Genomic DNA, 23,790 nt, shown 5'->3' with positions numbered 1-23,790 from the left:
GAGAGATGGTTGCCCTACAAATATACCATATGGCCCAAATTGTATCTGGCATTTATATTTGTAATGAAAACTGCAGTTTAAAAGCAGAGTACAGATTGGGAGTTTTATTCTTTGACTTGTGTGAATTCTTTCTGAGCTCACACTGTAACATTGTGCCCCAATATCAATATGGCACACTTCCGGCACATTTTAACTAGAAACTTTAAAATCCTGCATATTTTACCTCATTTCTGGTCAGCAAAGGTGTAAATTCAATAAGTGGTTTCAATGCCAAATGCAGATATTCCATTGTTGTGGCTGTGAAACAGAGTTATTACTTTAGATAACAATAGTAAACCACTAAGACACTGTAATTTTAGTATAACTGTTCATGAATGTAACAGTAAAGAAAATTTAAATGACTAAAGAATCATAGGCAAAGAATTGAAGTCGGTAGTGCCACTTGCTTCAGTAAGATGGTTTGGATTTGGTGATAGTTTTGTACCGTAATGTTTGAGCCACTTGTAAGAATAAAGGGTTTGTATGATTTGATGTATGTCCAGTAGGACTACAAGACTTTGGGAAAACATAGTGATAAGTCATTATAGGCTGGATTCTGCCTTTGTTTCACACCCAAGACATTAGAAGGAGTTTAGGATGCACAAGGATGCAGAATTCAGCATTTCAAGGAAAACATCAATTTCAGAATATACTATCAGGCCAAAGATTTTTACTTGCAATTTTTTTACATTTCTATTCTGAACTTCTCCTCTAGTAAAGGGGCCTTCACCAGGCTCATACAACCCTTAATTCCCACTTAAGCACTACTGAGATTTTAGGTGGGAGTTAAATGATGGATAAATCTCACGTTGGGTCTCTTCTGACAGTTAAATTTCACCCATATACATCATATAAACCAAACTGATGCACAAAGCTGGTGAATAATTACTTTGGAAATTGCACAATTTAAAACTGTTCCATCTTGTATTTTACAATGTGGGAGTGAAAACCTCAGAGATAAAGTAAAACAGCATCATAAACCAATGTGTAACATTCAGAGATAATGGAGATGGGGCATTGTGCTGTACTACTGAAAGAAGAACAGGAGATAATAGATATGGATTTAATCAGGCTGCACCTTTATTAGTAGACATCTGGCACTACAGGACATATAACAATGTGTATAACTGCTAGGGAGTGAAGGAGGGAGGGCCCAGTGTCCCAAGTCTTAAAGAAAACTTGTGGGCCCAGCTAGCTCCACCCCACTTTACCTGCAACCAATCCCAGGCCAGGAGGGAGGAGAAAAGGAAGGAGCCTGGCTCACTTCGGGGTTAACTAGCAGAAAGGCAGCAGCAGATCCAATAGAAGAACCACAGCCTGTCTGCTCAGCAGCCACCGGAACAAATAAGCCCCCACCCTACCCGTCTGGGAAAAGAGGGAAACCATGGAGCAACCCCCAGCTAAGTGGAATCTGGACTATTGGGGCCATACTCCTAATTTAAGGACTAACAAGTGAGTGGTTCAGGGCTCCTGGGCCGGGGCAAAGGAGACTTGGGGACAGTGCCCCCATTTTTGCCTGTCTAATCAGTGGTGTAACCACTAGGCTTCCCAGCTACCAAGAACCTGGCCACAAACAGGTAACCCCCTGTTTATCCTGTAATTGCCGCCAGCTTCTCCTCTTTTTCCATCCAGGTTCCTCAACCAAATCCATTGCCAGCTGCCTGGAGAAAGAGGTTTCCAATGCCAGGGCTTGCAGCTTTAAAGCATTGTGCCTTTACTTTCCCAGTGCCACAAAGCTGACCACCACCCATTTTTTTGCAGCAAGCTGACCTTGCTCCCCCTGTTCCCAACCACAAAGCACCAATGCCCTCTTCTGGCAAGCCTGGGCAATGGCCCCCCCTGTTTTCAGAGCAGGGCATTTAGTGTACTATAGACAAAAAGAAAAAAAAATATTTGACCTGCTATGTAAACGAAGTAAGTAGGAATACGGATCCATGGCTGACTGCAACCTAATTTTTCAAACTGAAAGGGATTAAAAAATAATGAATAACAAAAGATAAACTAATAAACCTATGGCTATTGGTGCAGAATGTGTGTATGGAAATATTCCTAGATAAAATGTATACCTGGATTTCTTTTTCAACTCCATTCATTGCTGTTGTTAGTATTTTACCATTTCTATTCTCGAAAAGATTCCAAACACAATCGCATGACCAATGTAGGAAATTACATTCATTTGAAATAGGGGAATACGTGAGCAAAATGTATGTTGTATTCTTTGCTCATAATCCCAAAGTTATGATGCACTGATTTCTCATTTTACAGTGTTAAAATGCAATGGATTTTAGGAAATCATTACCAGCAAAGTGCTTTATGGAAATATTATTAGGATCACAGAATAACATTCTGAGCTACAGTCTTTGTGAGCTCAAAACTTCCACTTGTGTCAGTAGGAAGAAAGGATGAGGGACTAATTCAGAGGTGGGCAATCATGGCCTGCATGCCTGATGTAGTTTGTCTTGGTTAGCTCCTGGTGGGCCATCAGATGTTTAATTTACCAGCACATCCACAGGTATGGCCTCTTGCAGTTCCTGTTGTCCACAGTTCACCTTTCCCAGCTAGTAGTGTGGGCTGGACTACTGCGTCCTGCAATTCCCATTGGCCAGAAATGGTGAGCTGCAGACAACAGGAGCTGCAAGTGGCCAGACCTATGGATACTCAGGTAAATAAAGTGTTCATTGACCTGCCCTGAGCTAACCCTGGTGAACCACATCCAGCCCATGGCTAGCTTATTAACCACTCCTGCACTAATCTGATAAATATACCAACAAGGCAGCTTTTGCTTATTACAGGACACATTGTTTTGCCTTCAATTAGTTATGAAGGCTAACATTTGGAAAGGTGCTCTTCAACCTGAGAAAACCCTCACTGTGTACGCAAAAGTTGAACTTGTATACAAACAATGGAATTTATGCATAGAATTCCCTAATTTTGTGCCTGTATTTGCCTGCACAGTTTTCAATATGTGGTCCTCCAGTTTTTGCACATACATAGTATTGTATTTGAAATAAATCTCTGTATTATACGTACGAGTGGAGTTATCCATTCAAAAAGGTTGACGTTCTCGCCATCATTTATATAGTATGCCTGACCACTCTGTTAAAAAGACAGAGACAAGACAGCTTAGTAACTTGACATCAGGCATGGAGTGACACATTGTCATTCTCTCTTTATATGTGTGTCCTGGTTCTATAAATAAATATAGTAAATAGTGCCATCAAAAGATTTTAAAAATTTCAATTAATCATGCAATTAATTATGCTGTTAAACAATATTAGAATATGATTTAATTTTTAAATATTTTCTATATTTTCAAATATAGTGATTTCAATTAGAAAATAGAATACAAAGTGTACAGTGCTCACTTTATTTTTGATTCCAAATGCTTGCACTCTAAGCAACAAAGCAATAGTATTTTTCAATTCACCTAATATACGTCCTGTAATGCAATCTTTTTTCATGAAAGTTGAACTTACAAATACAGCATTGTGTACAAAAACTCCATTCAAAAAATAAAACAAGGTAGAACTTTCGAGCCTACAAGTCCACTCAGTCTTACTTCCTATTCAGCCAATTGCTCAGACAAACAAGGTTGTTTACATTTGCAGGACATAATTCTGTCCACTTGTTTACAGGACAGATGTTAACATGGGTCTGTTGCAGCTGGTGTCACAAGATATTTATGTGCCAGGTGGGCTAAAGATTCATACATCTGTTCCTGCTTCAACAATTATTTAAGAGGACGTGTTGAAGCTGATGACAGGTTCTACTCAATAATGATCCCAAGCAATGTGGACTGATGCATGTTCATTTTCATCATCTGAGTCAGATGATGTTCTTTTTTGGTGGGTTGGGTCCTGTAATTTCTACTTTGGAGCGTTGCTCTTGTCAGACTTATGAATGTATTCTCCATGCCTCCTCCCTCTCAAATTTGGGAAGGTGCTTCAGATTCTTAAGCGTTGGGTCAAGTGCTATAGTTATCTTTAGAAATTCCACAGAGTTTGGGTTGTGACCTGGTGCAGGAAGAGGTGCAGTGGTTGGGCTGTGACCTGTGTCAGGAATCTGGGTTGCAGGAGAGAGTAAGGTGCCTGGGGCAAACTTACTGGCTGGGAGGTGCTGGTGGCTCCCTGCCAGCAGCCCAGCAGGACCCTCGGGCAGAGTCCCTGCCTGCCGCGTTTTACATACCACTCAAAATGGCCAGGTACCGTAGCCGCGTGCATATCAATGCTTTGCACAAAGGGTGAGGGCTCTCTGCATATTGGTTCACACCTGCAAACATGGCCCAGGCAGCTGCTTTTGGCTGCTTTCTGGCCAATGAGACCTGCAAGGATTGTGCTGGAGGTGGTGCAGTGCAGGGAGTCCCCCAACCCCATAGGTCACAAACCATGCAGAGACACACATGGCCCCAACAGTGACTGCTGTGAGTGGTGTGTGAAGTAGGAACATAACAATGGCCATACTGGGTCAACCCAAAGGTCCATCTAGCCCAGTATCCTGTTTGCTGACAGTGGCCAATGCCAGATGCCCCAGAGGGAGTGAACAGTGCAGGTAATCATCAAGTGATCTCTCTCCGGTCATCCATTCCCAGCCTCTCACCAACAGTGGCTTCGGACACCATCTTACCCAGCCTGGCCAATAGCCATTGATGGGCCTAACGTCCATGAATTTATCTAGCTCGTTTCTAAATGCTTTTTATGTCCTGCTCTTCACAACATCAAGTTGTCAGCAGGAAGCCTGACCCAGGATCCTGCTGGATTATAGGACATTGGCGGCCCAGGGGATCATGTCAGGCTTGAGATGAAGCTTTGGCAGTCTGGCACCAGCCCACGGGCTGGATTTTGCCTACCCATAATGTGAAACGAGCTCTGTACACTTTGCATCCTGTGTGGTAATTGAAATCCATATACCCCTGACCAGGCCAATCCCCTGGTAAGTAGAGACATACCCTAAGACTTTCTTTCCATAGGCCCTGACTCGGCACACTGATCTTCTTGGATTGTGACATTGGCTCTTAGTGTTCACTTCCCATCAACCACTGGCAGCTACTTGGAGGTGGAGGGGCTGACAGGATTGCAGGGCTTCTGGGGTCAGGCCTAGCTCTGTACTCCTGGAAAGGGCAGGATCTTGGGTGGAAGGGGCGAGGCTGGGGGCAGCCAGCACTGAACACTGCCTGAACTGCTTCACCCTCCACCCCGCCAGCCCTAGGTGCCCGCTGGAGTGTGCTTCCTGGGGGACTAAAGGCTCTGGGTCTCTGGCCACCACAGGTGGCAGCAACCAGGACCTCTGGGCGCTTTGCAATCACCAGCCTCAGGGCAGTTGCCCCCTTTGTCTTCCTCTCCTCCCACCCCCACTGGCAGACCTGTTTGGAGAGGAAGGTCCTATCTCAAATCACCTTCCTTACCCTTAATTCCTCTCCTATAATTGCTTCTGTGTGCAATGAGAGTTAGGGTAAAACAGCCCCAGCTCCATTCTTTAATTGTCTCTTACTCCTTTGCTCCTGTTGGTGAAAGAATAATAAAGACAATCTGGGGAGAGTATTTTCCTGGTGGTGGATGGAGTCTTTCAAATATGTACTGTGTCCTCCAGTGCCACCAACACAGCTGGTACCTTATGGCAACAGAGTAGAGCAAAGGGCTGTGAACAGGCGGACCATGGTGTGAGCATTAAGAGTTGGTACCAGGGTTCTGTTCTGATTATAGCCACTTTTATTGTAAGCTTGTGTCAGGTTAGATGGGGTGTTGCTGGTTTTTTGTTTTGTTTGTTTTTTTACTCACAGCTATGTAGTTCCTCTCTGAGGTAAGCGCTGCAGCAGCGAGGATATGAGCTTGTACAAGATTCTGTACATGAACCCAGTTCATTTGGGCTGAAGGGTCCCCAAACCTGAAGCGAAACAGCCCCCTCTGAATATTAACCTGAAAAAATGTACAAAAATGAAATCCCTGCAGAGTGATAATTTAATTTTGCATATGAAGGGCTTACATTAAACAGAGTCGGTTCTCCCACTGCAATCAGTGGGAACTTTACCACAGACTTCTCTGCCTCCAGGGCAGGATGCTTCATCAAAAATGAGAAGGTTGTGGTTTACTGAGGGGAAGTTTGACTCAATTACTAAGTTTGAGGCTTCTAGGCTAGATCATCTTTTTGTCATTTGTTAGAACACAGATGGAATCAAATATCGTGGCCAGATTTTAAAAATAGATCTGGATAATATAATCGCATGCTTATAAAAAAAAGCCCAAAGTAATCAAATATCATGCACCAGAAAATAAGCTGAGAACGTGAAACAGTAGGGAGGGAGCATCCTTACCCCATCTAGAATGTTAAACAAGTTTTCTAGGTACATTATTGTGAGAAATAGGGGCAACTTGCTTGTTTCTATAGTCACTAGGAAACTTACTGGAGTAGAATGAGTAAGGAAATTATAGAATCACAGAAGTGTAGGACTGGAAAGGACCTCGAAGGGTCTTCTGGTTCTGTCTTCCATATTCAAGGCAGGACTAAGTATTATCCAGGCCATCCCTGACTGGTGTTTGTCTAACCTGGGGCTTGTCTACACTAGCTCCCTACTTTGAAGGGACGATGGTAAGTAAGGTGTTGGGAGATTATTAATGAAGTGCTGCGCTGCATATGCAGCACTTCATTAAGCTAATTCACCCCGTGGCAACTTCAAAGTGTCAAACTTCGAAGTGACGGCTCATGTGTAGCCATGGCTCACCCACCCAGGCACTTAATTTTGGTTGCTGTCTTCTGGATGTCCTCCAATTTGTCCAAATCTTTCTGGAAATGTTCCACCTGGACATGGTACTCCAGCTGGGGCCATATCAGAGCAGAATTATTTCTCATTATCTAAGCTTATAAAACTCATGTCCAGAAGATACTTTTTCTTGCTCTTCTGTGTTTCTTTTATTTGTCTTGTGTTATGAGATATCACCAAATGGATCTTCTTTCACACAAACCTGCTGCTATTTCTCACTTTAATTGTTGTGACTTTTCTATATTGTAAATGCACAATCATTCAAGGGGATTTACTGAGAATTATATGGTTGAAGAAATTAACCTCACATTTATACAGCATTCTCTCGTCTTCGTGTTGCCTTATTATCCATTAATATGTGAAAGGCCATAGGTATTTCACAGTGCATAGTTGATAGCATGTCTTCTCTTATTTTCTATAGATTTCAGGCATGTACACTGTATGTAGGAAAGGTGCACAGTGGCTTTATGCACATCCCTAAATGGTCTCACTGCTTTACAGGCTGAACCTCTCTAATCCAGAACTCTCTCATCTGGCAATATCCGTAATCCAGCATGATTTTAGTAGCCAGCTGACTACTACTCAGGGGTTTGGCCAAGTTTCCTGCGGTCCCATGAAGTTTGTTTACAGTAGAAAGAGTAGGGAAATGGTTCTCAGACTTCTGTGCTGTTATTTCACCCTAATGTCTTCTAAGAGCCCAGTAAGCAATGGAAATATTGGTCATGTGCTAGACAATATTGACCTCCCGTGGTCTAGCAAATTTTCTTGTCCAGCACTAGTCAGATCCTGAGCTTGCCGGGCGAGAGAGGTTCAACCTGTATTTAGACAAGCTATTTCCTCTAGAATCTTATATAAATTACATATTGTTTTGTGCCATGCACATTCAAAAGGATCAGCAGATTTGCCACCTGCTGTACTCTAAGTGAAATATCTGTAAAGCAGTTTTTTTTCTGCTAAGGTTTTTTTGTTTGTTTGTTTAAATTGGTTTCATGCATAACTACCTATATCCCCTTGAGCAGTACAACAGCACTGAAATCACTTAAATGACAAATGGAAAACTGGTGACAGGCCTGATGTTGGAGGAGGCGTTCAGTGACACTCCCTACGCCCTCATGCCCCTGAAAGTTTCTTTTTGCCAGTCCATGGGCTCCTGTCAAGTCTTGGAACTGCCAGCAACCTTCCAGTACACCCTATGGCCCTTCGCCCTCTAGAGCTGCACTCTACACAATGTGGCTTCCTCTGGCTTCTGGTTTTCATGGATAGGACGACCATATCTCCCTGTCCCAAATACAGGAGAGGAGATATGCAGAAGGTGTGGGGGAGGAAGGGGCAGCTCCTCCTGGATCCACCAAATGCTGGGGAGCTGGGAAGATGGCAGCAGCTGCTGGTGATCCCCAGGATCCCTGGGGAAGCAGGAGGGACACGGCGACTGCCCACACTCCCCTGCTTCCCCCAAGCTAAGGGAAGTGACTCCCGACAGTGGCTGCTGGTGGAAAAGGTCAGCAGGAGGTGGGCTGAAATATGGGACAATGAGTCCTTTTTAAAAAACAAGTCAGGATGCCTTTTTGGTGTCCCAAGTATGGGACTATCCCGCCTAATACTAGACGGATGGTCATCCTAGTCATGGAGCTATCAGGTCTTGAGGTAGCAGTTCTGAGTTGGGAAAGGCAGGGCTACAGGGAAGGGCAGTTAAACCCTGAGAGTTTTTAAAGGAGAAGGAATGATTTAGGAGAGAGTGAGGGGGCCTGTGGAAGGGGGAAGAAAAGGAGATCTGGAATTCAGCAAGGGGGTGAAGAGAGGAGGCCTGAGGGTGAGGGAAGGGATGCTGCGAGCAAGGAGGAGAGGTGGGGAAGGGTGTTTAGAAGTCAGTGAAGAGTTTTAGGAAGCAATTAGGAGGGAAGAGTGAGGATGTTTGGGGGAATGAGCAGTTTGGTAGCAACAACAAGTGGGTGTAAGTGGGGTTGGGGATTGTGAGAAAAGAGGGGCTGGAAGGGCTATTAGGGGGACACAATATGCAGCAGAGTGAAGGGGAGGAATTCCTGAGAGAGTTTGGGAATAGTCCTTGTGAATGAGGGGATTTTTCAGGAGTGAAGGAAAGGGGGTAAACACTTGGGAGTATAAATGGGGAGGGAAGTGAGGTAATTTGGGAAATAGTAAAAGGGAGGAAGGATGTACTTGTGGCTAGTGCATTGGAGTGGGACTAAGGAGATCTGGGGTTTATTCCCTTTGGCTACATCTACACGTTACGCTAAACTCAAAATAAGATATGCCATTTGCGCTACACAAATTGCATATCTTCTTTCAAGTTTATTTCAAAATAGGCTTTTTCAGCATTTGCTGCTGTCTAAACAGTGCCAAATGCAGAAATAATGCACTAGTTTGAAGCATCAAAAATATTTTGAAATAACTGGTGTGGTTCACAGACATGGAGCAGCTATTTGCTGAGGTATGATAGAATCAGAGGGCTGGAAGAGACCTCAGGAGGTCATCTAGTCCAGCCCCCTGCTTCGAGCAGGATCAACCCCAACTAAGTCATCCCAGTCAGGACCTTGTATCCCAAAATAGCTCTGCCATGTAGACATAGCCTGTGTGTCTTTGGACAAGTAATTTACTTCTCTTTGTTGCCTTAATTGCCCATATATAAAATGCGAGCAAATACTTCTGCACCTCACAGGATTTTGTGGCTACACATTCCTAAGTATCTGGGGGGCACTCAGATACTGTGGGGGCCAAATAAGTACTAATTTATGTAACAAATATAAAGGGACTTGGGGGGACAGAGGGAGGAGGTCTTAGGAGCAGCAGACGGCACTTGGAAGAAGACAGGAGGAAATTTTGCAGAAATGAGTAGATGTTGGGAAAGTGTACTGGGTCAGTGACAGGGAAAGGCGTGTAAGGTGCTCTAAGGACCAATGAGGAGAGAGCGTGAGATGAGGGAAGCAGAGATGTGGGAAGCAGCGAGGGGGTTTGCATGTCAGTGAAGAGGTTTGAGGATTGTGAGGAGAGAATTTCCAGAAATGGAAGAGGAAAGGAGATTTGGGGTTCTTTGAAGACATACAAAGGGGATGGGCTGGAGAACATGAATTAGGGGGCAAGGAGAGAGAGAGAGAGAGAGAGAGAGAGAGAGAGAGAATGACACATTTGGGGAATAATTAAGGGGAAGTGAGAAAGTTTGGGGTAACTGGGGAGAGAATGAGGGTGTTTGAGATAGAAGGAAGGACTGGAAGGAAGGATTGGAGAAGAACACAAAAAAGAAAAATGAGGAAAGGGAAAGGGAAGGGGTAAGTTAACTTGAGGCGAGGAGAGAAAAAGAGGAGTCCCCTGAAAGGAAAAAGAAAGCCAGTATGAAAGAATCAGAAAACAGTCTTGAAGTCTAAGGAGAACTGTAGGAAAAGCTGTTGATAAATTGAACTGAACTTTTAAAATGAACAGAATGAAGGAAAACAAAGGTTGAAAAAAAGACATAAAAGTTTAAAAAAAAATACCCACCAAGGCACACACTACCAAGAAAATGTGGAGTTAAAGACAGAAAATGGGGAAAAGACTAACAAAATTTATAAATATGATTGAATAGCATTAAATAGAAATTTTAGTATGTAAACATTAATTAGAAAATATTGTAATTAAATAAATTACATACACTACCGCATCCCCATCACTTATAATATGTGGCATACACAAGTACAAACTAGGATGGTGATTTAAGTCTATCACCCCACATGTATATTGATACAAATATTTTACTAGAACACATTAATGTATGTATTTTATATGCCACATATTTTGTAGAAAAATTACAGAAATCTTGCATATTTTATTGGAATGATTTTTTTGTCTCTTTCCATCTCTGAAATCAAGTTCTTTAATTCACAAGAGAGCAGTTGTACAGGAATAATTTTCTCTCCCAAGTAGATAATCCCTCCATGTCAGGATTGAGACAGACTGGAAAGGCAGCACGGGGAACACTGCACTGCCCTTGTATACCAAGCCTGTGACCAAACACAGGAATTCCTTTTCCAAATGTCAATCATGCATCATGCCTGAAGCCTGTATTTTAGCACAATTCTCTTCTGTTCCTATGGAAAATACAGATGTTACTAATTCAGAGCCATAGGCAGTTTTAGAGAGTAATCTGCCCTCAAAACAAGTGACTTGTAATCATGCATGCTGTGTCCTCTAAACACTACACTAACCCAACCACCTAAACAAGAGCAAGGAAAAAGTAAACAAGGGCACCTTTCTTGCCCTTCAGTGACTTGCTATACAATAAAGCATTTTAAACTCCTTATCCACTTAAACAGGCTAATGAAAGCCATTATTGGCTGATGCTGAAAATAAGACATTTTGCTGTATCACCCTGTCTTAATATTTTAAACTTTTGAGTACAAGTTGAAAAGTGAAGCCTGAAATATCATATATGAACCTGTTACATTATTAACTAAACTATTGCAAAGCCATGCACAATTGCTGCATTTACGTTTGCTTGTGGCAAAGAATGACAATGATTATTTTTGCACATTCTTTAAACACATATTTTCTGCTTAAAGCATGTGCAATTTTATAAATTGTAAGGTCTGAAATAACCTTAGAGCAGATCATACCTGTTATCAGACAACTACCCCATTAATCTATGGCATTAATTACAACACATGCTATTTTATGTTAACAAAAAGTTGTTTTTATAAAAATAAAATATAATAAATACCGATACTCGTGGCAGATGTCTTTGCTCTCCTGGTCCATAGATGCCTGGTGGGCGAAGAACACATGTACGGAGCTTATCACCTCCTAGGATATATGATAAAATGTGATTCTCAAATGGCTGTCATATCACTACAATCAGACTCTGATTCGGAGGGATCCCCTCTAGCAGATACTGGATATTTCATTCCCTTGACCATATAGTCTGATCTCTGCATTGAGACAGCCAACAAGAATATGAACTATGACAATATCTCTGAGAGGTGAACAAACATCAAATAAAAACAGGAATAAGTTCGCTAGACTAATTTGACATAGATCACTGAACAGCGATCAGGAAACACTAGTGATAAGATGAGTTGAACTTGAACCATGAATTTGGAGATGAAAAGTGTCCAATACTTGGCCCAATCCTGCTTCCATTGAAGTTGATAGAAATCCTATCACTGATTTTCACGGAGGTAAGATTGGGCCCATCTCCCTATTTTCCCACAGTACATTGGGGATCTAATTAATCATATCATAATCATTCTATTCTTATTACACTATCACAAGATCTGATGCAGTGCAGTACATATGCTTGATACCACATTAAATCCCACCTTCATGTTTGAAATGTTTAACTGTATTTAAAACTGACTGAACCAACCTAGACTATGTCTACACTGCACTTTTGTTATTGCTCAGGGATGTGAAAAAAGTCCCCTGAATAGCATAAATTTTAATAACAAAAAACACTTTCCTGCTGCTCTATAGTAAAGTGTGCAGTGTGGAAATAGCCTTAATCTCCTAATTAGCTATACTATATAATATGTGACACAAATAACTTTCAGAGAGACAAGGTGAATGAAAGAATATCTTTTACTGGACCAACACCAGTTGGCCCAGTAAAAGATATTACTCACACACCTTGTCTCTTCTACCAAACTGAGACTGCCATGGCTACAACAACACTGCATAGAGTAAGTCTTGAGCTTTATTTCTTATACCTGAGTAAAATTACAGGCAAATCTTAAGGATATTAATTATTATTTTAAAAAGCTATCAATGAAAGTTGAAAGAAATAACAGAACTTGTATATGTGAAATCATCCTCCTGGGATGAAATTAACATTCATGGAGTATATTTAATCACTTGTAGTTATTTGCAAGTATCAGATGAAAAAGTCCTTTATGGAAATTATGCACAGCTAAATTTAACTCAGTGTCACCTGGTCTCGTGTTGCACTTTACGTTTATTTGTATTGAACTGGCAGTTACAGTATCTCTCAGGTGAGCTCAAGTGTTGAACTGTATAACTGACTCCCTGAACACAGAAAGCTCTGGGAAGCCCTAATAAATAATTCCAGGCTAAAGTATCAAATACCTTCTGCAAATTTTAATTTATAATTGCAGGGAACTAAGGTTTTAATCAGCATTCATATTTACTTATGTTATACAACACTTCCAGTATGATTTCATCCTCATTTAAATTAAATTCTTCTATCCCTTTAAGGAAGTACATCAGCTTGGCACTGGCATTCAAAAGTAAGATGTGTTGCTATGTGTTGTAGAAGTTGTAAACATATTAAGATTGTTTTTAGGGCAAATATTTTAATTTTCTTGTATTGTATTTTCTAGTAATTTTCTATAATTTTGTGGCATATAAGAACATAGAAACAGCCAGACTGGGTTACACCAAAGGTCCATTCAGCCCACTTATCCTGTCTTCCAACAATGGCCAATGTCAAGTGTCTCAAAGGGAATGAACAGAAGAGGCAATCATCAAATGATCCACCTTGTTGCCCAGTCCCAGCCTCTGGCAAACAAAGGCTAGGGAAACCATCCCCGCCCATTCTGGCTACTACAGGTTGCACCTCTCAAATCTGAGACTCCGTCATCCAGCAATGTCCATAGTCCTGCTGGACCACAGATGTTCCACGACCAGAGAGTTCCAGAGCTGGGACCAGGACCAACGTCTGCAAGCAAGTGTCCGGCAGCCCAGCTGGAGCCAGCATCTCTGGGGCCTGGGCCAAGGCTGGGGCTGGAGTCAGAGTCCATGTCTGTGCCGTGGCAGTGCAGGGTGGGCCAGGGCCCTGGGGCAGCCTTGCAGCAGTGTGGGGCCAGGGCTGGAGCCCCAGGGGAACATGAACCTGGGGCCACTGCAGCCCCCAGAAGTGTGAGACCACCTGGAAGCAGAAGCCCCGGACCTCCCCTGGTCCGGCAAATTTTCTTGTTTTGGGACCTGTCAGGTCCTGACCTTGCTGAACTAGGCAGGTGCAACCTGTGGCTAATAGATGGTCCTATCCCACATAAGTTTATTTAGTTCATGTCTGAACCCTTCTGTAGCCTTTGCTTTCCGATGTGGTAGGTCTTACCCATGAAATCTCATTGTTAGTCTTTAAGGTGCTACAGGACTGCTTGTTTTTTTGTTTGGTGAAGCTACAGACTGATGCCCTATCTACCCCTCTGAGACTTCCTGTTTACTTTCTCTACACTACCATAACTTCCTTAGCAGAGCTATCCCTATGACTACATGGAACACGTGACTGCCTAGGGCACCTGAAAATTTGGCACACCACTGGGACAGCAGTTAAGAGCCAGTTGGCTCCTGTACGTGTGGGAACTGACCTGTTCCTGCTGTCCCTGTGATGCCCCAAATTATGACAACATGTGCACAGGGAGGAAGTGGGGAGGGCAATTATCTGATTGCTGCCACCTGAGCCCAGCCCATGGTTATTGATGGAACTGCTCAGACCCTGGGTAAAGTGGGTGGGGAGAGGGGGGCAGCTCCAGGGGATTGGAATGGGTGGGCTGGGGACAAATCTTTCCCTGCCTCCCCTCAGCACTGCCCTCTCATGCTGCCCAGGGCTCCAGGTGTGATTTAAAAGTCCCAGAATGCTGTCTGGGCCATGGGCCCTTTTAAACTGGTATACCCTGGGGCAGATGCCCCTTTTGCTGCCCCTCCAGCCCCAGTCAGCCACCCTTTCTGAGCCTGGAGGATTCCTCAGGCTGAGTGGCAGCAGATGAGGCATTTAACCCTTTCTCTGCTGGACTCTCCCAGGTAACATCCCATGTGGTGGGGACAGGGAGAGCATGGGGGCCCTGTGCTGGGGAGGGACTGAGAACAAGTTACTTGTGGGGGCGGCGGGAGGGAGACGCATATGGGAAGGTTGCTTGTAGGGCTCCATAAATTCTAGGGATGGCTCTGGACCTTAGTAAGCTCTTTTCCAAGCTGATAAAGCTGCCTCATTAATATCCTCCTATATGGAAGCTGTTCCACACCCTAATAATTTCTGTTGTCATTTTCTGAACCTTTTCCAATTCCAATTTATCTTTTTCCTGGTGGGACAATCACATCTGCACACAGTATTCAAGATGTAAGCACACCATGGATTTATACATAGACAATATGGGATTTTTTTCTTATTTTATATCCCTTTTTAATGATTCCCAATGTGCTGTTAGCTTTTATGACTGCCACTGCAAGCTGGGTGTATGTTTTTAGAGAACTATCCACAGTGATCTTGTCAGCTTGAAGAAAACACATCCACATGTCAGTTAAATGTGGCATCAGGAGAAGTAATACACCCATTTATGCTGTTAATAGCTGAAGTGAACCAATGTTAATTGAAAAGTACCTGCTGTTGGAGTTCCATTAGCGGCTAGTACCATTTGGTCTGCAATTGATTTGGTCTTGGAATAATAGTCAATATGCTAAAAACAGAGCAAATATTATGGTTTTGTTAAATTACATCAATATATTCTGTACAGGACAAAAAAAAGCGTCTATCAGACCAGTTTCTTGTCCTCAGCTCTATATCAACTTCTTAAAATTAAGAAGTTGTGGAGACACTAATTTGGGGTAAAATGCCTATATTAGCTACTATATATTTGAGAGAGTTTGTCTGTCTGATCAAGACCTCCTCCTCAACAATAAGAACTAGGACCACCAAATCTGGCATACAGTTTCCTCTTATCATAACTTGGAGCAACATAAGGGTTTGGCTGTGCCAGGAAACTAGAATGTGCCTGGAATAGGCTGTCTCATAAAACCAAACAGAAAATAGTTAGAACCACCAAAGAAAATACAGTCCTCAAAACTGACATAACTGAGTGACTGTTGAAATAGATTAAACCAAAATGAGCCAGAAAAGTAGGATTAACCTGGAATAGGATTGCTTCTCAATAACTCTTACAGAAAATGGATAAAATGGAGAAATTTTGAGTAGCGCTCTGTTTCGGCACAGCTAAATCAATGCTTAAAGTTTGAAGAAAATATTACTGGAAACCAAATTGACTACAGCCCTTTCACTTTCTGACTCAAAAAAACCCCACTACCAGGAATATAGCCCACTTCCAAGAAATGAAACAAACATACACATTTCAAAACATGAAATGCCACATGTAAAACCAATAGTATACCAGGGACTTTACTGGGCCTGGGGGAAAAAAAGAATATTTCTAGAGAAGGAAAGGGTGAAATGTAACTAACAAACACAACAAATTCCTCACACCCTAATATTCCTTGCTCCCAGCTTTGTCCCTGGTAGTTTCCCAGCAAGCTAGTTTGCATGGGATGGGGCTTGAGATAGGCATAGCAACACAGCAAACACTTTTGGCTTGGGAAAAAAAGCCCCACAGAAGCGGCTTCTTGATAGTGTTTTCACCTCTGAGAGGGTCCTCTCCTGGCTCTCTGGTCCAGAGTCCCATGGGAGTATTGGCTGGCTTTATATAGATGGTACCAGGCTGGTTTTCTGATTCTCTGACCACTTGTGTCTGCATAGCTGGAGCTACCTGCGCTATCATTTAGACGCCTCAGCAGCTTTGCGGAAACTCCCTGAGGTGTTCACCTATGTTCTCACCTCCAAACTCACAAGCTACAAAAGTGAAATGAAACCTGGCCCCTTTGTAAATGTGTCAGGCTGTCCCCTGCCATCGGTGAGCATGAGAGAGAGAGCATATCCCTTTGGGCGTACTATATATTGCTGCAATGAGCATGGGAAATGGAGAAAAGCCTGTTTGTTCTAGCAAAAAGACAGAAAAACTGCATATATTGTCTACCAACAAGCTCCATTTGTCGTTTGAATCACTTCAATTCTTTCATTAACAGAACTTCTCTTTTCCTCAATTTTTGAAAAATACAAATCATTTAAATAAAGCATGCACATTTTCATTTTATTTAATAAAACCTTACACAAATCGGGATTTTCAGTTGACTGTAGTCCATTTGAAGAAATATTTAAATTTTATTGCAAAGTAAAATATTTTTACAGTAGTGTTACTCAGATTTTAATTGCTTAATATTTTACAATTTATATGTGTTTCTGTAGTAATAGAAAAACCACTCAAAATACTGATGGTTATTACTGTATGAGTTAATGATTAGTTGAGAATTCTTGGGCTGGCTTTCCCTGTAGCGTGAGCTTAATTTACTAAATATCTGCTTCCCCTCTGAATTTACTCAGTCACATTATTAAAAACTATTTTCTCTGCCATCCGTACAGTCTGAATCATAGTAGTAGCTAGGCACTACATTAAATCCAAAGAGTTATTTGAATGGGAACAGAAGATAGGAAAATAAAAATTCACATGAACTGATAATATTCACTTATTGAAGGCAATGATCTCATGTAAAAAAGTGTTTTTTCCATTTTAACATGAGTTGGAAAATAGATGACAATATTTAATCAGAAAGAAACAGATGACAGGTACGTAGATAAAAATAATGAACATCAAGACTCCGACCCTAATCCAAACAAGAGGATTTTTATGTCCTCGTGGAACTGTATTAACTACAATGGAACTCTGCATGAGCATGAGGACTCATAGGGTGTGTCTATACTGGGAACCAACGTCCAAGTTAGGCACTACTTTGAAGTAGTCAGCAGAGAGTCTACACACGTTTTCCATTACTTCGAAGTAGGGAGCCCAACTTCGAAGTCCTTACTCCATTCCCGGGAATGGAGTAGTGCCCTGCTTCAAAGTTTAACTTCGAAGTAGGGTTTGTGTAGACACTCAGCTTCGAAGTTCCTTGTTTCGAAGTTGTGCTTCAAAGTAAGCAACTTCAAAGTTATTTTTGTAGTGTAGACACAGCCATATAGTTCCTTTTCCATGGGCAGAGCCGTGATGGTCAGCGAAGCACATACTGTGCTAACAGTTATTTAAAACAACTATGCATTATGTTTCAAATGGGGTGCATCGACACTTGGAACTATCTTCGAAGTTAGGCACTACTTCGAAGTAGCCACCAGAGAGTCTACACACATTTTCCCTTACTTGGAAGTTAACTGCGAAGTAAAGGAGCCAGCTTCGAAGTAGGGTGTGTGTAGACACTCAACTTCCAAGTTGCTTACTTCAAAGTTGTTCTTTGAAGTAAGCAACTTCAAAGTTATGTTTGTAGTGTAGACACAGTCATGGTGTCTACATAAAATTTAAAACAATAAGATTTTTTCCTTGTTCTTCTTCACCCAGTGTTGGTCAGGAAGAACGAGCACAATAGTAACGGAAAAAACATGGAACAAATAATATAGGCAAAATACCTTTTCCAATGGAAAATATGGCACAGTTTCCTCATCACCGTCTTCAATGAGATTCCCTCCAAACACCACGTTCACTGTACTAGTATATATCAGTCTGGGGATGTTCTGTTGTTTGCAGACTGCAGTGATATGCAAAGCAAATAATTTAAATAACAATTGGGATAATAAAAAAATAACCTAGAACATAAGAATGGCCATACAGGATCAGAACAAAGATACGTTTAGCCCAGTATCCTGTCTTCTCCCTTTGGCCAGTGCCAGGTGCCCCAGAAAGAATGAAGATGCCCTAACAGGTAACTTACATGAACAGGAAATGAGCCTTTTTAAAAACAAGTCACATGTATTATAAGAGTAATCTTTCCATTTGAGGATTATTTGCCAATTTATAATAATGTATTTATGTAAGTCCCTTCATTCCAAATGATCCTAAGTGCTTTATAATTTGGCATCACATTCCGACTGAGTATCCTGTAATTGATCAATTAAGGCTCAAACTCTTCTGTTAGGAAGGGGATAGGGCCCCAGTCCACTAGGTTAAGAGTAGCAGAACTACTCTAATGACTGCCCCCGATATATTCACAAACTAATAGGATGATAGCCTGGAGAACTGCTCTTAAAATAGCAACCAAAAATATAGTAAATTCCTTACTAATAAATGAATGCTTATTCCTGTATCAAGCTCAACATGCAAAAGAAAAGCAGCTGTCAGGTTGCAATCAAGAGTTAGAACTATTCCTCCTTGTTTCTGGCTTTCTTACAAACCTGGGGAGATACAATGTTCCTTAAGCCCCCAATGGTTAGAGAAGCTGTTGAGGAACAGAGTTAGGGACTAAGGGGCATGATCAGTGTTCCTTGTAAGCTGAGCACTTGAGTGGACACCCAGGAGAGATTCAAGTGCTGCCCAGCTGATTAGCAGAACCCTCACAACTGGCAAGCTGATTTTCTATTGGAGGTGCACATCTGTACATGCCTGGGTGCACATAACAAAATTTATTCCACCCATGGATGGCAAAAATTAGAGGAACACTGGATTTCCACATTTAAGCAGCTATGCCCGTCATTGTGGCCCTATGCTAAACTCTTCCTGTTTCTGAGAAAAAAAGTCCGAGGGGAGAGCAACAACATCTACAAGGGATCACAGACAGGCAGAATATGGGAGCAAAGATCATGTTTCTGTAACAGAAATGTCACTATATTTTGAAAATAAAGAAGAGAACTACGGTAGCTGGGCCACAATGTATGTAATACAATTTGAAAACCCATATCTGGAAATAAGAGAATCCGAAAATTGGTTGTCCTAATTTTTCTGAGACAGTTGATAAAAAACTAAAAAACCAAACATGACTTTAGGTAAGGAGTGTGCAGGTACAAAGTCAAATAAAAGGGAAGCTTTTCCTTGGGTAGCTTTCTGTAACCTTAATAGGATAAAGTAATAACAAAAGTAATCCTGTCACTCACTGAGCATTTTCCATGCAATAATTTAAATGTCTTTTTCATGCTCTAAATAATCGTCTTAAATCTCACAATACCCATACAGAGGAGAGAAGTAGTATTATATCCGTTTTACTGATAAGAAGTGCAGAGAGATTAATAGTGCCATTCTGATGTGAGGTGCTGCTGGTGGCTTTGTGTACAGGTGCAGGAGGTGGGAAATGGACATATCTGCAACAGTCCCAACTTTGTGATAAACAAACTATAAAGTTACTAAAAACCTGGAAAAGAAGTTTGAACTGACATCAAACCTGTACTGAAGGGGGAAGGAGAGTTAAAATGGAAGTGAGCCTAATACATAGTTATACAAAGATGACAAAGTTATGACTAAGTTTGTGTAAAATGGAAGGTTGAAGGTATGTTTGTCTGGTGCTGGAAGCAACTGTGATGACATTGTTTCCATGAGCGTCCTGCTTGTGAGTAACTGATCATTACTGAGTGATTGCTTTGCCTTAATAAAAATTTGTTAGACCCATCGGTGGAGTAAATAAATCTCAGTCCAACAGTACATGGATCCTCTCTGTTGATATAATCCTATGAAAAAGGTTTGGGTGACAATATGGCAAGGGAAACATAGGGTCCAGTGACCCCAGTGCAGTAGCTTTGACCCTATTCTGAAAATTAGGTGGGACGAATGAGATCTCTCCTGTTTGCCCTTGCACAGTTCTCTAGCACCCAGGCTGACTGTTTGGCTTTTAGGGATTTGGCCAAAGTTACACAGAAAATCTTGGGACAGAGTCAGATGCCGAACCCAGGTGAGTTGTCTCATTACTGTGTTAAAATGACATTTTTCCATATAAAATACATACTAAGAAATAGTTCACCTGCACCAAATAGCTTTTACTAAATGGTATATTAGTTTGTCATGCCAATACACTGAGACATCTAGATACATACCTTCAATTATGAGTTTTGTTCCACCAATGTTTATTGATTCAATCTTTCCTTTTTGTAGCTAGAAAAAGAGAGATTGTATAATGTCTGAATAATCTCACATTTTATATTGTCTTAGAGCTGGTCAGGTATTTTCAGGGCAATGGTTTTTTTTGTCAAAAATTTCAATTATTGAAACAAAATTGGAATCAGGGAATAGTTGGTTTGCATGCTGTTTTAATGATTTTTGACACAAAAAGATTTTTTTTCCATTTCAGAATGACTTTTCATTTAAAAATGTAAAACGTAGCCTAAAACAAGAATTAAAAAAACGAGGCTTTTAAACATACAAGCTACAGTAACAATTCAATAATCAGTCCTTTCTATTCAGCAGTATATATTCAGTGAATTTGTCCTGTACAGTGACAAAAATAATTAACAAATTTTGTGTCTAGTTCAGATGATTATTTTGCTATTTTAATTAAAATTTTCTCAGAGAGGATTTCATTTTATTTTTAAGAAGGTTCAGATTTTTTAACATTATTATTTTATCTTTCAATTTATTTCTAAGGATCACACATCAGGGACAAGTTTTCTTAGCTTTGGTAACATTCTGCCTACTAATGTGGGTAACTGAGTTATTAAATACAGCAGTTATTGCAGTAATTTATTTCAGGTTTCAGTCTTCCCAATCAACATAGAAAATATTATTTCTGTTTTTTAATAGGGACATTGTATTTGTGAATGTAAGTTCAGAGATGGCAGGTAAGACTTAGGTATGGCCATGATATGCACCCAACATGACCAGGATTTGGATGTAAGTATTTAAGCTTCAAAACAAAATTGTGAGGTGGATAAGTTTCATTATCTCACCTCCAGCAAAAGAGACCGAGGAATAGATGGCTGAGGTGACTTGCCCTACATCCCAGACTGTCAGAGCAATGCTGTGAACTCTGCTCTCCTGCCTGAGTGCAGAGCTTTAACTCTTAAACAGCACTTCACTGATTCTTCTGCACTGAAAGTCCTTGGTGGCTCCCAGGTTGTTTCTGGAGTCTTGGCTTGTGAGGCCACTTTCCCAACCCCAGTACAAGGAGCACCAAAAGAACAGATGCACTACAGGTTCAACCTTTCTGACCAGGAACTCTTATCTGGCAACATCTGTAATCCAGCGTGATTTTAGTCAGCCAGATGACCACTTATCACAGGTGTGGCCAAGTTTCCTGTGGTCCCATAAAGTTACAGCCACCAGTCCTGGCCCTCAGTGTTCTGTGCTGTTATTTAGCTGTAATTTACCCCTAAATGCTGAAGAGCCCAGTAAGCAGTGGAGGTCTTGGCAAGGTACTGGACAATATTGACCTCCCATAGTCTGGCAAATTCTCTCATTTGGCACCGGTCAGGTCCTGAAGGTGCTGGACAAGAGAGGTTCAACTGTATAACTAAAACTGACTTTTGCATGCAGCTATAGACTTGAACAACTAGAGAATTTCATTCTACAGCATGTTAGTATAAGCAGGATTTCAGTATACATAAGTTTGTGTTCTTTAATCTTCCCTGTCTGGGGAAGAATGTGAACTCCAGAAGACTGTGGCAAGACAACTCTGGCTCCATAAAGTCCTTTGATTCCCTTCAATAATGCAGCCTGAATGCCTCCACTCTTGTAGGCTGATTATCTCCTAGGGAATGGAAAACATTCAGCAGTCCATGCTGACTCTATTTGCATTAATATCCTGTGGTATTGTTAACCATGAAGCTTTGCTAACTCGTTGTAAGACTTTAGGTGGGAAGAACATCAGTGTTCCTGAGAGGATTAATTTATACTTGTCTGGAAGGTCGCAAAGACAACTATTGGACAATTGCTGTTCTGTTCCTAGGGACCACCTCTATGTGGGGTTCTTCAAAGTTCGGTTTTATTAAGTGATTTGAGCTGCAGTGTCAACTTGCAACTTGCGGCTAACACTCTCCTCTGTGTCTTGTTTTCATCAGTACTGGATTACGGGTGGTAACTGTGATTTCCGAGTAGCTGCCAGAGACAGAGAGAGGGAGGAAAATGCATTGTATAGATTCAGTCTGGATAACATGAAAATGATAACAGTGATTTGGCTGAAGGATTTTGAAGATATCACAGGGGCAAGTCCTCAATTTTTGTTTAAGATTCACAATGTAGAAGTCCCTCAGATATCTGTTTGCCCCTGCAGCTCAGATGGCCGTGAACACCTATTCCCATGTGCCTTCAGACAGGTGTTTGTGACATTTTTAGGAGCTTAATATAGTAATACAACATGCTGTGGTAAGTGAATGAGGTGTGGATAACGGGGAATAAAAAAAAGGAGTAAGGAATGGGCACTAGATTTTTTATCTATGGAGATTATAATTTTTCCTATCATAATAGAAAATTTGTATTGATTGAGTGTCAATGATTCTAGTACTTTGTTTCCATGCTGAGGATCACCTATGTACTATATCTCTTCATAAATCCCTGTTGTCTCTCCACATGACACATTTTAAAATCTGTGCTCTTCTAGTAAGGGAGAAGATATGCAGAAGCTTTGATGCTTCCACTTATTGGCTACGTCTACACGTGCACCCAACTTCGAAATAGCTTATTTCGATGTTGCGACATCGAAATAGGCTATTTCGATGAATAACGTCTACACGTCCTCCAGGGCTGGCAACGTCGATGTTCAACTTCGACGTTGCTCAGCCCAACATCGAAATAGGCACAGCGAGGGAACGTCTACACGCCAAATTAGCACACATCGAAATAAGGGAGCCAGGCACAGCTGCAGACAGGGTCACGGGGCGGACTCAACAGCAAGTCGCTCCCTTAAAGGGCCCCTCCCAGACACACTTTCATTAAACAGTGCAAGATACACAGAGCCAACAACTAGTTGCAGACCCTGTATATGCAGCACGGACCCCCAGCTGCAGCAGCAGCAGCCAGAAGCCCTGGGCTAAGGGCTGCTGCCCACGGTGACCACAGAGCCCCGCAAGGGCTGGAGAGAGAGTATCTCTCAACCCCCCAGCTGATGGCCGCCATGGAGGACCCCGCTATTTCGATGTTGCGGGACGCGGATCGTCTACACGTCCCTACTTCGATGTTGAACGTCGAAGTAGGGCGCTATTCCCATCCGCTCATGGGGTTAGCGACTTCGACGTCTCGCCGCCTAACGTCGATTTCAACTTCGAAATAGCGCCCAACACGTGTAGACGTGACGGGCGCTATTTCGAAGTTACTGCCGCTACTTCGAAGTAGCGTGCACGTGTAGACGCAGCCATTGTGAACAGCTAAGACTATTGATTAATTTACTTGGAGTCAGGCACAGCTAAATTCTCTCATGCTTGGGCACAATGAAGTGCGTTCTCCGGGCAATGTACTGTACAAGGATTTGCAGGATCAAGGTCTCAGATTAGT

At 41.8% G+C, this 23,790-nt stretch overlaps 1 protein-coding gene across 1 annotated transcript in view; it reads right to left on the bottom strand.

Annotated features, from left to right (window-relative positions):
• Positions 1-23,790, bottom strand: part of LOC142021706 (putative short-chain dehydrogenase/reductase family 42E member 2) — a 28,602-nt gene that overhangs the window by 2,020 nt on the left and 2,792 nt on the right. The window contains 8 exon segments of the mRNA XM_075010821.1: positions 224-297; positions 1,938-2,001; positions 3,070-3,135; positions 5,814-5,951; positions 11,499-11,581; positions 15,114-15,189; positions 18,015-18,133; positions 20,403-20,460. Coding sequence (XP_074866922.1) covers positions 224-297; positions 1,938-2,001; positions 3,070-3,135; positions 5,814-5,951; positions 11,499-11,581; positions 15,114-15,189; positions 18,015-18,133; positions 20,403-20,460 — 678 coding nt within the window.

This window comes from Carettochelys insculpta, chromosome 16, assembly GCF_033958435.1.
Source record: "Carettochelys insculpta isolate YL-2023 chromosome 16, ASM3395843v1, whole genome shotgun sequence".
Lineage (NCBI taxonomy): Eukaryota > Metazoa > Chordata > Testudines > Carettochelyidae > Carettochelys > Carettochelys insculpta.
Note: the sequence above shows the minus strand (reverse complement) of the source record. Positions and strands in the feature narration are given on the sequence as shown.